The sequence below is a fragment of the Haliotis rufescens genome, unplaced genomic scaffold (assembly GCF_023055435.1).
Source record: "Haliotis rufescens isolate VD_foot unplaced genomic scaffold, xgHalRufe1.0.p SCAF_8, whole genome shotgun sequence".
Lineage (NCBI taxonomy): Eukaryota > Metazoa > Mollusca > Gastropoda > Lepetellida > Haliotidae > Haliotis > Haliotis rufescens.
In genome coordinates this window covers 24434456-24453799 of record NW_025964372.1, presented here as the reverse complement: position 1 = coordinate 24453799, position 19344 = coordinate 24434456, and the positions used below count along the sequence as shown (strand labels likewise).

The 19344-nt window shown below is 37.8% G+C and overlaps 1 protein-coding gene across 3 annotated transcripts in view; it reads right to left on the bottom strand.

Moving 5' to 3' along the window:
- Nucleotides 1-2449: 2449 nt before the first annotated feature.
- The window catches only part of LOC124139292 (synaptotagmin-5-like), a 103042-nt gene continuing 86147 nt past the window's right edge, over nucleotides 2450-19344 (bottom strand). For 2 of the 3 annotated variants that reach the window (XM_046506253.2, XM_046506254.2), the window contains exon 6: nucleotides 2450-8894. In XM_046506253.2, the coding sequence (XP_046362209.1) occupies nucleotides 8596-8894 (299 nt within the window). In that variant the 3' untranslated portion in view covers nucleotides 2450-8595. The remainder of the gene's footprint in view (nucleotides 8895-19344) is intronic. The other variant, XR_006861755.2, reaches the window with a different exon arrangement.

Here is a 19344-nt window from a genome sequence, read left to right as displayed (position 1 = left end):
GACATCATGAGCATCTACGCAACCTTTTTCATCTAGTTATATAGTTTTCAACAATAACATTACTGCTATCATCTTCATCTTCCTCTTCCTCTCTTCACCTTTAACATATTTAGATACAATGAGTCGCATTATTCCGGAAACACATTCGTGATTACTTGTTAAGGAATCTAGCGATCTGACTGGCCAGCCACCGTCCTGCAAAACCCCATACAAGACAGCTGGCATAATGCTTGCTGTCGTGTCACTTGCAGCACTGTGTGCTCTTTGAATTACCACACTGATAGACCGGTGGCGCTCTCAAGATAAACCTAATTGTCACACACAATTGTTTCACCTTAAATAAGTCTTTGTAACTGGAGAACACATAATGGTGAATTCGAAACATGTATATCTAGCGGAATATGCGGTATTCCATGAACTGAAAGTTCAACAACAGTGGTCAACAAACCAATTCAGCTCGTAAAATCTCGAACACTCTTGTATTGGCACAGGCAGCTTGTAACTCCTGGCAGCTTGTTGTGCAAATTACCTCTGTAATTTGAATCGACAATTCAGAAATTTGATGACGATACTACTGGAATTGCCCTGTGGAGATTCCGGTTAAAATGTTACCAGCAACCTATTCTGGTAGAAAGAGACGACTTAATGGATCCGGTGGTCAAGTTCAGGGACTCTGCCGATTGCTTGTCATCCTTCCCGACGGCGTGGATTGCTGGTCTTAATATCAATCACCGGATTGTCTGGTCAATACTCCATTATTTACAGGTCAAGGTCATATAGGCCCAATGCGGCTTTAAACAACAAACAGTCTACTGGAATGAATCTTTAATCTCAAACCTCTTTCAATAAGACGTTTCGGTTGGTCCTGACCTTTAACAGATATCGGCCAAAATCAAACCAAAAAGAGAAACCGTTTTAGAGAAATTAAGTTCAAAGACACCTAGGATTGAGTTCTCAATGGCGTTAAGTCGGTGCTGGAAAGCTTCTTGAAGCCTTCTTCACGAACACATTTAAGTTTCTAAGTTGTGTAGACCAGCAGCGTAGAAGTTAATGTTCTTAACGCTGCAGCGGAATGATAGATGTTATAATAGACTTTTTGTGTTTTTTTTCTGGATGGGTACTTTCGAGCGGCCAGTTATCACCAACCCCCGTTATAGCGCAAGTGATCGCATCTCGCCTTTCTTTTTCTCGTTGTCATTAGAAGAGAGAAATATTTATCCGAAAATGATAAACAAAACTGACACTTGTTAGGAAATATTAAAAACACACCATATAAGCACCTTGCTCAAATAAAACTTGAGAAAAGACACGCGGATGACTTCTCGCAGAAACAGATCTAGAAATCCAACAACAGGATGATGCACATTTAGTTCTGCCATTTCTTATCATATGTCTGTCATTTTTTCCTATAAATACCATTCTAAAACCTAATTTAAAATCTTCCAAAATGCATAACACGTAATATTGCAAAAAACATAGCACACAGAATATTTATTTTCGTAAGTTGACAAGAACATAAGTTGATAAAAAACCCATTTCATATTAATTTTAATGAATAAAATAATTGAGTGCGATACCAGAGATATGTCATTCTTATAATTGAAGCGGTGCGCATGATCCCATTATGTGTAACCTTAGTATATCGCGAAAGCCATAGAACATAGTGCTACGGATAAGGATGTGTAGAATTTGGGGGATATATTGGTTTACGTCGGCTGGCAGATGACAAATTGATAAAAGCACTTATTTATTAAATTTAATGAATAAAATAATTGAGTGCGATACCGTTTCATCGTTTTGATTCCCTCGCCGCATTTATACGGTAATCAACTCTAACCTTTTTCCACGGACAGAAATAAGCGTATTTACTCATAGTTTCACAAAAATCAAAGTTATTGGTGCAATCAATTTTATACACAGAATATTTCAGAAACAACACGAAAACATGCCAGCTAGGCATTAAGATCCTTGTTTTTCCATGGTTAAATTCAACCTTATAGGTAATTTACAACTGAAGAATAAAATTAATAGTTAATAATTAATAGTTATTAAACCGTAATTATGTTTCCTCAATCCAAGGTATAATAAGTTTCTTTTATCACCTAAGTCCCTGTTAGAAATGAGTAAGTGAGTGAGTAAGTTGGGATTAACGCCGCTTTGAACAGTATTACAGTTATCAGCTTAATGTGGATATATAAAGCCCGAAGTGATGTAGGTCTCAGACGTTTACCACTTCGGTGAAACCCACGAGCATGGGTACGATGCTGACAAACATAGAAATTTAATCTGGGCGAACCAGGATTCGAACCCACAAACATAAGTTTCTGGTGTGCCCAAGGCAAATCTGCACAGCTTAGCGGCGCCGTAGACGACTGGGCCACCCTACCAGGCCTGCGAATGAGCAGATACTAAATCGTGTTGTGTGGGCTACAAAATAAAACCTTGTTAGTTGCACAACCTTTTATTCCCTATTTACAATAACTGACAAAATATATAAGAAACTCTGATAAAACGCGTATATAATTTATCTGTAACCAGCGGTCACTTATAAATGTCATCAACCAACAAGACTTCATTTGTCACACAATAAAAGAAAGAAGTCACAGCTTATACAACAAAACAAAGGAATTAACAGCTCATCATACAGAGAAGATAGAAATTTACAGTTTGTCAAACAATAGAACAAAAGAATTTACAGCTTGTCAAACAATAGAACAAAGGCATTTACACCTTTGTCAAACAATAGAACAAACGAATTTACAGCTTGTCAAACAATAGAACAAAGGCATTGACACCTTTGTCAAACAATAGAACAAAAGAATTTACAGCTTGTGAAACAATAGAACAAAGGAATTTGCAGCTTGTGAAACAATAGAACAAAGGAGTTTACACCTTTTTCAAACAATTGAACCAAGGAATTTACACCTTTGTCAAACAATAGAACAAAGGAATTTAGAGCTTGCCAAACAACAGAACAAAGAAATTTACAGTTTGTCAAACAATAGAACAAAGGAATTTACACTTCATCATACATTACAACAAAGGGATTTACAGGTGGTATAAACAATCGTCCTACAAATGGTATGAAACATACAAATCTAGTTGAGTACATAATAATGTATATTGCACTGCCTATATACCAGTGCGGGTGTCATCACATAGAGGGACAAAGGTAGAAAAATATGATATGAATAGTGAAATATGATATTATCACTATTTATTCTTTTATCTATTTTTACTTCTATTTTAATTCTAAGTAAACAATATTGATAAAACATCTAAAACATCAAATGAAAAGAGTTGTTTAGAAATCGTTTTAAAACCCTCATGTCAGCTGTAACTGCTGAAGATATGCCAGCACTTCACAGTACCTTATTGCTATGAATGTGTTCATCAATGCAGCTTATCTTAAACAATACTAAACATTGAAAAATTTGAAAACAGTACATTTGTGAATGAGTAAGTGCTAACCACAGGTAAGCCTTGTGAATATAACAACATTTGTGGATCATATTTGTAAATTATCCATCTGGGTTTCACCGTAGGTGGACAATCACAGACTTACTGGGTTTCACTGCATGTGGACAATCACAGACTTACTGGGTTTCACTGCATGTGGACAATCAGAGACTCACTGAGTTTCACTGTATGTGGACAATCACAGACATAAGCTTCACATTTATCCTGGGACTGACCATTTGATATTTGATAGGGGGTAGATATAAACAGATGTTGGGATAAAAAAAACAACACTTATTCCAGAAATTTATTGAAAAAAATAATTTCGTCCTCAGGTTTTAGCTAAAAACAATGTTGTTCACTAGAAATACTGAATGTCATAAAAAACATTTGGTGTAAAGCTCCTGCTTTTCCAGAAACTAGTTACAAAAAAAAAAAAATCCTATCTCTAACAAAAATATCAGACTCCCTTAGATATTAAATGGAAGGTCCCTTATATTAAGATTCCTTTCTCCCCATCAGAAATAATCATCCCATGTCGTTGTGGTATAAGTCTTCCGGTAATGCAGCAGAGGTACTCTTCTGACAACAGGAACCTACCTTGTACCAGGTCATTGACCTTTGGTACCAACAGACCTTTCTTATGGTACCTAACAAAGAAAGTGGCTCACAACAAAATTCTGCAATTGCTGGCATGCATCATGTGTTAATAAATTTGAAATCTTCATTTTACTGTAGAAGGTTTTATTCCACACAATTATTGGTTTATATGTCTTCGATTCGGGTTGAGCTGAATGTTCTTCAAAATGTCAGAACTCTCCATGCATTTCCATTTTCAGATTCAGTGACAGAACTTCTAATACGATCCATTGTAATTTAACATAGAACTGTCTGAGGAGCTGCCATCTTTTTCAGAATGAAATATTCTTGCAAAAGAGTGACAGACTGATTTGTAGTCCATACCGTTTTTGCCATATTAAGTGCCCAGTTCCAATTAGTGCACCTTGACCAACATCTGGACCAATTCAGAAGTCATCTTCACAACTGCTCCCTTAAAAGACCGTAAATATACAGTCCTTATTCAGTTGTGTATATTGCAGATTATTTACAGAAAACAGCCATGTAGAATATATATATACTTGCCTGGTATCTACAATATATTAGTTTTAATGATATTGGAACAAAGTTTGTCAACTGCTGCTTGATATCTGACAATAAATTGAACTCTATGTCAATAGTTGGAATCGTACAATCGACTTTCTTGGACACATCATACATATATAAAGTTGAAACTGATACTGAACTGAGATTGTGTGATCATTTTTACATTGCTTAATGTTGTACAATGCAAAAAATACATCTTTAAGTGACATTTTAGAAGCAGCAGTATTAATGAAGACAGAGTTGGCCATGGATTTCCACTTCTTAATTCTTCCATTGCAACATCTGTACTAAAACATCACATTAAAAGATTAAAGAAGTCGAAATCCATAAGTCAAAGATGTCTTCATTGCCAAAGAAGTAACATCCAAGAAGTGAAAACAAGTATTGTAACGGCATCTTGATGTCAAGGTCTCTTCACAAATGAGGCCATAAATTAGGTCACAATGGCACAGAAAATGTATTCAGATAATTTATTATGCCATTGAGCATTCACTCTAATCTAATCATTCTCACTGAGTATTTCAATTTTCATTTCCTTTGGGTATTCAACATATTTTATCACTCCCTCGATCATGTTTTGAATTTGTAAATTTTACCTTTGCCTTCCTCCCTAAGAATCTGCAGCACGAATTAGCCTAATTGTAACAAAATATTGATGTGTAGATTAACTGTTATTCATTTCGTCAATCACAATACATATTCATACAATCTTGCTGAACTGCGTGATAAATCTATTGGGACAGACATAGTTTTTTTGTTTACAGATTTTGACCCTGCAAAATCTGGATGGTCGAAAAAGACAACATAATAAAATGCTTTGTACGAGATTTGTTTGCGTGGATCGATGCTCATGATATCAATGACTGGATTGTCTGGTCCAGATCGATTATTTACAGATGGATTTATAGCTGGAATATTGCTGAGTGCGGCGTACCAAACAACAAACCAAACCAAAAAATGAGATTTGTGTAATCCTCTTAAAGTTTGATTTGGATCAGTGAAAAAAAACCTAAAAATTCTTGGCCTGGTTTGAAGCCTTATAAGATTATTAATCTAAAATTTAACAGTGGCATTTCACTGTCATTTTTATTGTCAACACCTTGTCATTCCAATTATGTTTTTTTGAAAATGTCAGTTTTAAAGATCTTTTGAGCCATATACCAAGCATAAAACCAAGAAATCTTATTTTCTATAAATGGGAGAGTGAACAATATTGAAAAGCACAGTATGTAACACCGTGAGAATACAAACAGGGTACAAAAGGAAATACAATGTTATCATAAACAAAACAAACTAGCAATACTAAGTATGTTATGTGGTAAAATCTCTTTAAAAAAATAGCCACTTGAGTCAAATTTACGTAATTCAAATTATTATTTGAATGTACAGGAGCAGAGTTACCTCCCTTTCAAGGACCAGTCATCATTTTCCCACTATCAACACATATTGCAATACAATCACATCATCACTATACAGTTTTTACTATACAAATCAGAAAGTTCCATGGAGTCACAGTGACACCTACATGGCTCCATGGAGTCACAGTGACACCTTAATGGCTCTATGGAGTCACAGTGACACCTACATGGCTCCATGGAGTCACAGTGACACCTATATGGCTCTATGGAGTCACAGTGACACCTACATGGCTCCATGGAATCACAGTGACACCTACATGGCTCCATGGAGTCACAGTGACACCTACATGGCTCCATGGAGTCACAGTGACACCTACAGGGCTCAATGGAGTCACAGTGACACCTACATGGCTCCATGGAGTCACAGTGACACCTACATGGACGCGTTCTGTCTGTTGCCATCTGGATGTAATATCATCAACATTGTCACAGATCACATCTAACAGATCACAGAAAACACATCTGGTGGTAATAATAGTATTTAGTGCAGTTTTATCACATGTATAGGAAGTGTGTCATTTAGGGTTTTGTTTTGATGGTTAAGGAACTGACAAAAAAAATAATTATTTCCGTGATCACTAACAAGGAAATGTGTCACAGATATTGTACATACACTGAAAGCAAGGTGTATATACTTCAAGAAATGATCAAACAATACAATTTCTTAGATCCAAAAAACAGAGAACTCTGGTAAGGGAGAGATATTCCGGTGTGTGTGTAGTGTGTGTGTAATGGTGTTGGGCTGGCATTTTTAGGTAGTGTCAGTATAATTTTTGGTGTTACTGCTTCAAGATATTCAATTTTGTTCTTGGAAAATATCTTTTTGTAAATTTGCATGTTTTTTGCCAGAAAATCCATCATGTTTGTCCATAATTGTTTGTTATTTGTAAAACCTGAGACAAAAAAATGCATTTGCTATAACCATCACATTTTTTTTTAAAATACCCAGGACCCTCCTCAGGGTCCTGAATATAAAAAGGCTGATGCCTTAGATACGCTCCAACTGATATGGCGCATGTGTTATGCATCGTAAGGTGCACCAGGTAGAAATGTGATCAGATGAAAGGCAATATTAACACAGTAAAACTCCTACTTGTGTGAGGGTGAGTTGGGTTTTAGCACTGCTTTGATTAGTATTCAAGTTATATTATGTTGTGTCAGCTTCATGTGGGTGGAAAGCCCAAAGTGTCCTAATTGTAATCAAAGTAGCTGTAGATAATGTTACCATTCAAATAGTTCAGCTTCCGTGTAATTTCATATCAAGTTCAGAGATCAGTAGGTCAAGGTCATGTAATCAAGGTCAGTGCAGTGTATGTATTTCTAACGTCTCTTTGGCGACTCAGAATTCACATTTCAATGATGGACATCTCAACTGAGTGTATGTACCATGAGTTGGGTTACGTGAGAAAATGTGAAGGTCATTTTCAGAGATCATTGTCAATATTTTGTAATCCATCTGTCACTGAATTCATTCATTGTAGTATGTCAAATGCCATATTTCTTCTTGTATGACACATGTCATGAAATTGAGGTCAAGGTCATTTATCCTCCAAGGTTAAGGTCACACAAACACATCGTTCATCAGACACGTAGCGAAAACTTCATGTTGAAACCACTCTGACGACAAAGATGACAGGAGAGCACAAGGTGATGACATCACAGCAGGAATTGATGATGTCATGACATCTGATGACATTACAACAAAACTGATGACATCAACACTAGTTTTGATGACACCAACTGACTCGCCGTCAAGAAATGACATGACATCCCAATTTTAATCACTGAAGTAAAGGTTGGTGTGGAGCTTGGTATGCAGAATACCCACAAAACACAGGGCCCTGTTCCACAAGCAGTCCAAGTGCTATGCCCGTCAACGTCTTAACTCTGCAACATTAACACTGTTCTCACACAGTCATAGCACTGTAGCCGCTTGTGGAAGGATAACAGCTTGTATTTTGTCCCAATCTGCGACCTTATACCACTGATAGTACAACACATCGTCAATAATTCGTGGCTTTGGATACTCTATGTTCCTCCATAACCAATGAATACATCTGGCCACGATACAGCAAAGTCATGACCTATATGTTTAGTCAAGCGATGACATGAGACTGTGTTCAACAGTTGAAAGTAAAATGAGCCAAACTCAGTGCAATCCCTCCTGTTGCCCAATACTGAACATAAAACTCCCTGACCATCAACCGAACCAGATTCCACTAGGCACAAAACCATATGAAACAATGAGTTCACTGGATTGTGCCAAGACTGGGTCACATGTTGCACGACAACTATTGCCCATTGTGTGATCTATCAAAACATTCACTGGTCAGAGCACTCGCTGATTTTGCTCTCACCAAAAACAGATCATGGCTTAAGTTGTTGTTTGAATTAGCATCATCACTGCAAAGCTGCAGATGTTTTCACAGGTGATGGAGGACATAGTGGAAACCCAAACCCAAGAAGTCTTGACGTTGGGTACAGCATCACCACTTCACAACCATTTGAGACACATGGTTTTGTTTAGTTCCGTCATCTCGTCGTCTTCCTGGCGTCAGCTGAGGTTGTGCCACCTAGCAACTGCATTCTTGGCACTGATGAGGTCCTTCCAGTGAGCTATCTCATCTCCTTCCGAGGCAGGACCGAGCTGACTTTTGCCCAGCAGTTCATCATTGCCGATCTTATTGTCATGGTATACAGCTAGCTCCAAGCATATATTGTTGAGGAACTCCTTGCCAAGGTTAAACACCAGAGCTTCATTCCAAACAGGATTTGTTGTGTTGTGTTTTGTTGAGGTCTTCTTCTTCTTTAACTTCTTCCCGGAAAAGGATAAGGTTGCTTTCACATATGGATCTGAAAGAGGAATAGGAAGTTTAGAAAAATAAGGGTATTGAATAGGACTTGCAAAAAACAGTTTTTGTTTGTTTGTTTGTTTAACGCCACACTCAGCAATATTCCAGCTATATGACGGTGGTCTGTAAACAATCAAGTCTGGACCAGACAATACAGTGATTGACATCATGAGCATCCATCTATGCAATTGGGATGAGATGGCATGCATCAACCAAGTCAGCGAGCCTGACAACCTGATCCTGTTAGTCACCTCTTTCGACAAGTATGGGTTGCTGAAGACCAATTCTAACTTGGAATCTTCACAGGACTTAAACTGTTTTTGATTCATTTCAGTAGGTTTATGACTTTTTGAATTTGATCCCACGCAATTGGGATCGATGACATGTATCAAATAAGTCAGCGAGCCTGACCACCCGATCCCATTAGTCGCCTTTTACGACAAGCATAGTCACCTTTTACAGCAAGCATGCATTGCTGAAGACCTATTCTACCCCGGAATCTTCATGGGCACCGGTAATAATTAATGCCATGCTGATGTTTGCAGGTCTAGAGTGGACATGGGCACCAGGTGCCCCTTTAATAACACAAACAGCATTGTTACAGCTATGAATTAGGAGATACACCACTGGGGTCTGAAGTTTGAGGTAGCCTCACTGTAGATTATACACCTCTTATTTCATTTAGAATAGAGCACTTTAGCATGACCTCAAATTTCAAAACACAGAGGGTTTATCTCCATTCTACCATGACAAAATTAAACGAGAATCCTTTTGTGTCAGTGCAGATGTTGTTTGAAGTGGAATTGATTGAGTACAATGATTTGAGTGGGTTTACGATCTAAATTAAGGAAACACAGCGAAAAGCCTTTGATGGATGGATGGAAGGATGGTTTGTTGTTTAACGCCGCACTCAGCAATATTCCAGCTATATGACGGCGGTCTGTAAATAAAAGAGTCTGGACCAGACAATCCAGTGATTAATATCATGAGCATCGATCCACGCAATTGGGATCGATGACATGCATCAACCAAGTCAGCGAGCCTGACCACCTGATCCCGTTAGTCGCCTTTTTACGACAAGCATAGTCACCTTTTATGACAAGCATGGGTTGCTGAAGACCTATGCTACCCCGGAATTTTCACGGGTCTAAAAGCCTTTGAACAAATAATGATGCAGTCTATGTTTAGATATTGGTTTTTTAATATTTTTAATTTTTTTGCATCATTACGCTTTACTCTCATATATGACAGGCATTTAAAGCATGGGTCACAGCTTGCCGTAAAAGACGACGATGCTTGTCGTAAGAGGCGACTAACGGGATCGGGTGGTCAGGCTCGCTGACTTGGTTGATGCATGTCATCGTGTTCATATTGCGTGGATCAATGCTCATGATATTAATCACTGGATTGTCTGGTCCAGACTTGATTATTTACAGACCACCATCATATAGCTGGAATATTGCTGAGTGTGATGTTAAACAACAAACCAACCAATTGGACATTGTTCATAATATCAATCCCTGATTTATCTGGCCCAGACTCAAGTTTTTACAGGCTTCTGTGATACAGCTAGAATATTGTTCACTTCAAACTAAAACAAAAAACAAACACATATTGCAGCAGTCTCTTAGTAAATAATTGATGTGTTATTATTGTTTCTAAATAATATCACCAGTATCAGAACATAATCCCAGCTGCATTTTTCGAATTTGTTTCTTATCTCATGCCAATCTGAAATTTTCATCATGGTGAAAAGCTGCTTTTAAATCCACCCATTCACGTTTCTGAATATGTATTATCACATGCTTGAAATTGAACAAACACACTTGAAAATATAATGATAGCACTCCCTCATTACACTAAAAACTGATCTTCAACCCATGTTTGTCGGAAGGGGCAACTGAAGCCATCATATACCAAATTGCATTGATCCATGCTCATGATGTCAATCACAGGATTGTCTGGTCCAGACTCGATTATTTACAGACCGCCGTCATATAGCTGGAATATTGCTGAGTGTGGCATCAAACAACAAACAAACTGAAAACTCAGTTGGGTGCAATGTGCAAATCCTATCCCATCTCTCTATCCTAAGTGTTCAGTGAGGCTGTCTTATTGTTGACAGTCATTTGGAGACATAAATGCGAAGTTGATTAATGCGAGCAAAGAGCACTTGCATTTTTAGCATTTATTTCACGCTCGCATTAATTTCAAGATTTACAGTATATGGAATATTCCTTAAATATCATGGGAATATTGCTGGAATATTCCCTGAATTTACTGCAATACTGGAGGGATATTGCCATAATATTGCTGGAATAATTCCAGAAAAATACTGCAACATTGTTGGAGCATCACTGTAGTGTTGCAAGAATGTTGCAAGAGTGTTGCAAGAATATTGCTAAAAGCAATGTTTAACCCTTCTCACTCACTCTTAGACCTATTGAGCACAGTTCCAATGTGAGACAGTACAATGTTTGAGCCACTCTCCTGGCCTAATGGCTGCTAGCCTCACGAAATACCCTTCTTAATCTCATTTCATTCTATGGTCCTCTGTGCGTCTTCAATAACATTTGCAATTTTCAACCAGTTTCAGGTGAGTCCGGAAGGTGACAGCGTGGACAATCAGCAACAGAAACGTTATTATTCCCAGTTGAAGGGCACCCTCAGTGACATTTCCTGGCTCATAAAAGCACCCCAAAATAGAATATTGATGAGCGAAAGAGACATGTCAATTTTGACGAGCCATCAGGCAAAGCCATTAATTCATTAGATTTACCAGCCTAGGAACATGTGTTGAAATACAGGACCAGAGCTTGACCACAGTCCTGATCTTAGTGCTTGGATTGTCTTTGGTCTTTCTTTGACAGTAAGAGTTAGAATGGTCTTAGTGCTTACACAGACTTATATAGGTCTGTGGTGGTCATAATGACTGCAATTTGAAATGATGCCAATGTTCAAAAACCATCTAGTTTGAGAGGCCTCCTCAATAATTTACTTTGCATTTTTTAAATATTTCACAAATGTGAAACAATTAAGAGACAATCCTATTTTCTTCCTGCCAAGACTGGAACTAAATTCAGTAATGAAAAGAACTTTAAACTCTTTCACTTTTTATCAAAAAGAGTGTTTCATGTCTTTATTACCTCACTGACTGACAATTGTTCTAGATCACCTTAAAAACATGTTCTCAAAAAGATTTTATTTTTATTTTGACAACAGACCATGGACAAAAATCCTGAAAATATGTGATCAAAGAGGAAAGAGCTTACAATAAACCAAATTGAAGCTCCACTCAGCTAATAATTAACTTTTGAATTATATATCATTCATTTATTTCGTTATTTGAGGGCTTAATCGCATTTAACCTGTCCTTGAAAGTATTAGTATTGAGTGCTGCATTATTGGCTAATGAGGAGAAAATCCTGGATTTGTATCCTGCTGATCATTTATTGCATCACTGAAGTGGAAACTAGCATCCGAGTGCATTTGATTAAAAGGCACTCAGTCTTTTTTGACGACTAAAGGATGAAAGCCTGTCCCTGTTTGAGTTCGATTTTGAAGTTTTTACTTAAGTGGACATGAGATATTTTGTTCAATGGTCATAGTTACTGTGCCAATATTGCTTTCAATGTATGTAATAACTGGTTGATTTAAAGAGAGAGATGATTAGGTCTGGGAATTGCGTAAGGCAACTATGCAAACACCTGTCAATGCCTTCCATTCTGTGCAATTTGTAAGGTAATTTTAAAGTTAATGTGCATCGGAGGTTTAATTTGAAGAAGATGATTTCTCGTAGTCAAACATGGCCTTGATGGAGTCGCCTTGTTGCGAAAGTCCCTTGATAGCAGATCATAGATCCAGTTTGTTTGTCATCAGATGTTCTACACAAGTGCTACAAATGAGTTCTACAGCTCGATAGATTGGTTTCCTCCATAAAATGTTGCAATGCAAACAAATTCTGGACAGATAACATGTAGCAATCAGCACTACCTTCAACTTCAGTGTACATTTATATTATGGGCTGAAACAATTTGCACTGTTTGAGTGGCATTCTAGAAGTTGGGGAGTAAATACGAAAATGTACAATTTTATGGATAACAACTTGTTTAATTGCATGTAGCATTCTACATTTTCTTTGCACGTCACATAACTTTACCAATTTAGCATACCCTGCCCTTGTCTTCAAAATGATGCATACACCTTCAAAACCCTGCACACACCTTCAAAATCCTGCACACTCCTTTAAAACCCTGCACCTGGGTCCAAAACCCTTCACACGCCTTCTAAAACCTGTACATACCTTCAAAACCCATGCCCTAGCTTTCAAAACCTTCAAAACCCTTCACACACCTTCTAAAACCTGTACATGCCTTCAAAACCCATGCCCTAGCTTTCAAAACCTTCAAAACCCTTCACACACCTTCTAAAACCTGTACATGCCTTCAAAACCCATGCCCTAGCTTTCAAAACCTTCAAAACCCTTCACACACCTTCTAAAACCTGTACATACCTTCAAAACCCATGCCCTAGCTTTCAAAACCTTCAAAACCCTTCACACACCTTCTAAAACCTGTACATGCCTTCAAAACCCATGCCCTAGCTTTCAAAACCTTCAAAACCCTTCACACACCTTCTAAAACCTGTACATACCTTCAAAACCCATGCCCTAGCTTTCAAAACCTTCAAAACCCTTCACACGCCTTCTAAAACCTGTACATACCTTCAAAACCCATGCCCTAGCTTTCAAAACCTTCAAAACCCTTCACCTGCCTTTAAAACGCTTTACACAACTTCAAAACCCTTCACACTCCTTCAAAATCCTTCACTCGCCTTCAAAACCCTTCACACACCTTCAAAACCCTGCACACTCCTTCAAAATCCTTCACTCGCCTTCAAAACCCTTCACATGCCTTCAAAACCCATGCCCTAGCTTTCAAAACCTTCAAAACCCTTAACACAACTGATTTCACAACGCTTTACACAACTTCAAAACCTTTCACACACCTTCAAAATCCTTCACATGCCATCAAAACCCTTCACAAGCCTTCAAAACCCTTCACGTGTCTCCAAAACCCTTCACATGTCTTCAAAACCCTTCACTCGCCTTCAAAACCCTTCACATGCCTTCCAAACCCTTTACACACCTTCAAAACTCTGCATACACTTAGAAATTAAACTCACATGCCTACAGACTCTACACAAGCCTACAAGATACTGTTCATTGCTACAAACTGTGTGATGTTTGAAGAGGTCATTACCATGGAAACACCAAACCTCATCACATGACCCCTATGAAAAGAGAACAAATGGGGTTCCTAAATAACTTTTTCAAATGTGGTAACCTTAGAAACAAACTAAACGTCTGATTGAGACGGATTGAAAAATCATGACACAGTTTGTGGAATCACCAAAATATATTTATTGCACCACTGCTTTTGTGGTTTCAAAGGTTTTAGATCAGATTTGGCTTTGTTCATTAGACAAAGTATGGAGACCATGCCAACGATGAAATGAATTATTATTGACATTTTACCCATTAATACAGAACCCTGAACTTAATTTATTCAACAATCATTTATTTAATGTAGGATATATACTACTCAAAAGAAGTTAAGGAACACTCACAGTCAGAAGGCTGTGTGTTGCAATACCAACAGCCATGACACATTAACTGCAGTCATATGTAAAAATGGGGTGTTCTTTAACTACTTTTGAGTCATATATTATCAACAATGTTGTCGTTAGTACAGATTGTCTTATTTAACATCAATGTCTATCACTGAAAGAATCCCAGGGTGATTGCCATATTAATTGAGTGTACTTTTATTACCATTCATTTGTAAAAGCTGGGGCAAATAATTTAATTATCAGCTATTTGGCTGACATCGGATATAGGCTAAGCCCCCAACGTTCCCCCTGAAATGCATGTAAGTGAACCCAGGCATCTGCAGCCAAACGATTTTGCATCCCTCAGGACTTACAATGTAAATTATATGCATCCATTCACAATTTCTATGCATATAAGACGCAGTATTTAGCATCTGTTAAAACCTTGTATTTGGCCACTTTATATGTTTAAAAGTCATAACGAGAATATCTATTTGCCAGTCGTATGATCACATCCGAGAATGAATTTCGAGTAATTTCCATACCAATCTAATTTGGCATTTCCAGGAAGTCCAAAGCAAACTTTTCCTTGCTCTTCATTAGTTCAACCTTAAACTGATTTATCTGCTTTCTAAACTGATATAAAATCTGCATCATTAACAGACTATGTCATAACGTCTCCATTAGCAGCAAAATGTATCTCTTCCAGTTGCTTTGATGTAGAGAACAAGCAAGATAGATTGGACAGCCTGTTTGAAAATCACCGATCAAACTCATTTTCTTCAAACAGTAATTTTCGGTGAACATGATTCTCAAACAGTAATTATATTATTTTCAAGAAAGGCGAATAATTCATGGTGTTATAAATTGCACTCATTCACTGAACAAACATTTTAATATTGTAATTTACCTCAGAATAATATACTGCCCGACTTTATGTGCCCTTCGGATGAGATAATCAAGAATACATCACGTCTATATTACCCCCAAGTGGAATGTAGAATATTATTAACCTTTTTTATGAAGAATCTTCAAAGTGGTTTTAGTCTCTCCTGATAATAGGATAATGTCAAAGAAAAATACTAATCATGATTTTACGACAAGTTTGACAAGGTTGGTTACAAATAGCTCTGTAAGGGAACTGGCACGCGAGTGTATAGCCCCTTGAGATGTACATTCCATTCTTATATAGTAATATATGTGTGTTGTTGTAGTAATGTTCATGCAAAGAGCTCATTCACATGAAAATGATATATTGATATTTTTGTGTGATTTTGATAGTTATGAGATACAGCCTAGCAAATGAAATAATGATATCTATATATCATCCAAAACTGGCTCCCACAGGAGAAATGCTTGTGTGAGATTGGTTGACTGGGAGACATCACTTCAGTGAGATTACAACACAATGCTGTGCAGGCCTTTGTGATGTCATCGGTTACCATGATGTCATAATCAAATGACCTCACTATTCTCCCTGCCATTGAACCTTGTTAGCTGTACTTGATACACTCAAGACTTTTAATCAATTCTCTTGATAGATTTGATCTCCGAAGACACTCGGATGAGATTCTCTATTTAACTCTTTGTAAGACTCATACACACAGACATGCCGCTGACATACCAACGATCATAATTAGTGAATTGACAACTAGTACATCCTGACATGGCTAAGGGACACAACTCTACACATTTGTGTCAGCTTTGACCACTGGGCCACCATCATCTAGAATTGAGAAGTTTAAAAAAACTGACGTTCAACATCCTTGTATTTAAATTCCGTATGGTACTTTAAATTAAAATATGGTTCTTGTAGTTTTGACATTTGTAGGTAACTTGAGATTGAGAATGAATTTGGATGATAACTAGAATCTCACCGGGGTGTCTTCCAGCCAAATATATCAAGACTTGTTTACAAAAGTGAAAATATCCTTGGTAACTTTTATCAACTCTAATTGATATGGTTGATCTCAGAAGACACTCGGGTGAGATTCTTCAGAAGACACTCGGGTGAGATTCTCCAGAAGACACTCGGGTGAGATTCTCCAGAAGACACTCGAGTGAGTTTCTTCAGATGACACTCGGGTGAGATTCTCCAGAAGACACTCGGATGAGATTCTTCAGAAGACACTCGGGTGTGATTCTCTAGTAACCAGTCAAATAGGGCTGGAAATATTTATGAAATGCTGCGACATATATCACTCAATACCGATTTTCACTTCAAGAGGGAGAAATGTTGTGTTAGGTTTGTTTACATATAGTGAGCACCAATGTGCACACGCTTTTACGCAATAAGTCACATGCCGCAGCATAGCGAGTGACGTCATGAATATGTACTTGTGGTCAACTACGAATAAATCATCGTTCAGTTCAGACATCCTTTTGCTTGATGTTCCTCCCAAGTTAGGTGCGAATCGTACAAGTACCTGAGCTTGATGTAGTCTTACAAATACACTAAAGTAGGCACCCATCATTTCTGTTTGTTTGTTTGTTTGTTTGTTGTTTAATGCTGCACTCTATATTCCTGCTATATGACAGTGGCCTGTAAATAATCGAGTCTGGACCAGACAATACAGTGATTGATATATAATTTGTCCATGCTTTGTTGGAGGAAATATGTTTCGACTAGCCACTGTTTTTAAGTTTGTGTAGTCCAGGCAGATCTGTGAGTGAGTGAGTGAGTGAGTTGGGTTTAACACCGATTTTAACAGTATTCCAGTTATATCACGGCTTAATGTGGGAGGAAAGACCGAAGTGATGCAGGTCTCGGACGTTTACCACTTTGGTGAAACCCACCAGCACGGGTATGGTGCTGACAAACCTGGTAACATAATTGGGGCGAACCGGGATTCGAACCCACAATCATAGGTTACTGGTATGCCCAAGGGACGAAACTCTGCACAGCAAATCGCGGCGCCTAAGACGACTGGGCCACCCGTGCCCCCTCAGGCAGATCTGTATCAAAGTAGTGTACATGAATATCCACATAAAGGAAAATATCCCATACATCTGCAGATGTACTAAGAAGTTTGTTTGATGTCACATGTCTTTGTAACAATCAAGGGCGGTCGGGTAGCCTAGTGGTTAAAGTGTTCACTCGTCACGCCAAGACCCAGGTTCGATTCCCGACATGAGTACAATGTGTGAAGCCTTTTTCTGGTATCCCCCGCCGTGATATTGCTGGAATATTGCTAAAAGTGGTATAAAACCATACTCACTCACTCACTGTAACCATCAAATATTTTAGAATATATATAGTATTCTGGATATTAGAACTGGATATTAATGTTGGTCCACAGTAGATTGTTTCAGGTGTTTCACGTAGGTATTAAGTCTCATTGGTCAGCTGAGATAGCACACATGACAACAATGTTCATGATGTCCACAGTTCTTTAAAAACATCCATGGAGTTAGATAACAATGAGCAATCAATCAACATATTATCGGCTAATCCTTTGAACAAAGTATGTTGTTTTAAATTGGCACTTCACACCAAGATATGGTCGTATTCCGTCAGCTTTAGTAAACCTACACAGTGATTAATCCATTAACATATTTTCTGTTAATCCTTTGATGAATCTTTTTTTGTAACTCAGCCGATCATTCCTCTCTTGCTGCGCTGTCACATGCATATTACATAACATACAAATTTCACCCCAATTCAAACCAGTGGAGTAATTACCCTAGACACAAGAAACGCAAAATGGGAACCTTCGTCAGGTAATCTGAGTGCTGCTACCACAAATTATACATGTAATAAATTCATTAACTCAGCATCAAGTGAATGATGACAAATACACAGGTGTAGAATTATACAATGTACCGGGAAACATGGATGACAAGGGAGTAGCAATCATATTAATCACGCAATCCGAAATCCGAAAAAACTTTCACTGTAGGGATATAACCGTCAGGGGTATTTCCAAATAATGACATCTGATGAGCTTCCACTATTCTTTTTGTCTGTTAATTTAAGTTGGAGAAATTAATTAACCTTTGTAATATCAAAATCTTTAAAGATCACGGGTAACCAATCAGTGTCAAGAAATGCGTACAGGTATTGCCTCAAAGTTTATGTACGCTGTCATTACAGATGGTAGCCCAGTCTCTTGTCTCGTGCAAATCGACTCATGGCAGATAGTAAGCCCCAGCAGACAGTGTTAGACAGCTGGGAAGAAGCCAGAGATTAGAGCCTTTAAGATATTTCCAGAGACCTTTAAATACGAAACAATATGTCACAATGATACATGCCGAAATGAAAAGCTGTAGGTGAAAAGTACATTTTTAGGATGACAGCAATATCTAAAATCAGTATGAGCAAAATTTAGGATCACAGGCATACAATTTCAGCATCATCAACCCAGAGGTTTTACAGGAGATGTTATAAACAGGGTTACAGAGTATACATAAAAACACAGTATATACTGGCTTCCATACTATCAGTGCTAATTACTGTAAAGTGTTGGCTTCCATTGTCTATTGCTAATCACCTATCAGCGACAGTCATCTGTTGGCTTCCCTTGTTAGTTTCTACCTTTTGTTATTTTCCACCTTTTGTTATCTTATTAATTTTGTTGTCCTTACATGTACATATATATGCTCTCTGCCTCATGGCTTTCATTCACCTGATGGAGTAAGCATATACTCAGAAATGTTGCGTTCCTCATAATAAAGAAGTTGACATCTATAAATTCTCTTCCTTCCATTATATACTCATAATTCTGCATATCAAATTCTTAATGCTACTTGCAAATATGGCTGAGCAATAAGAAGAAATGGCATTTACAATATGGTTGCAGTAGTGGCCATGTTGAATATCAAGCTCTACCTTCTCATGGGGT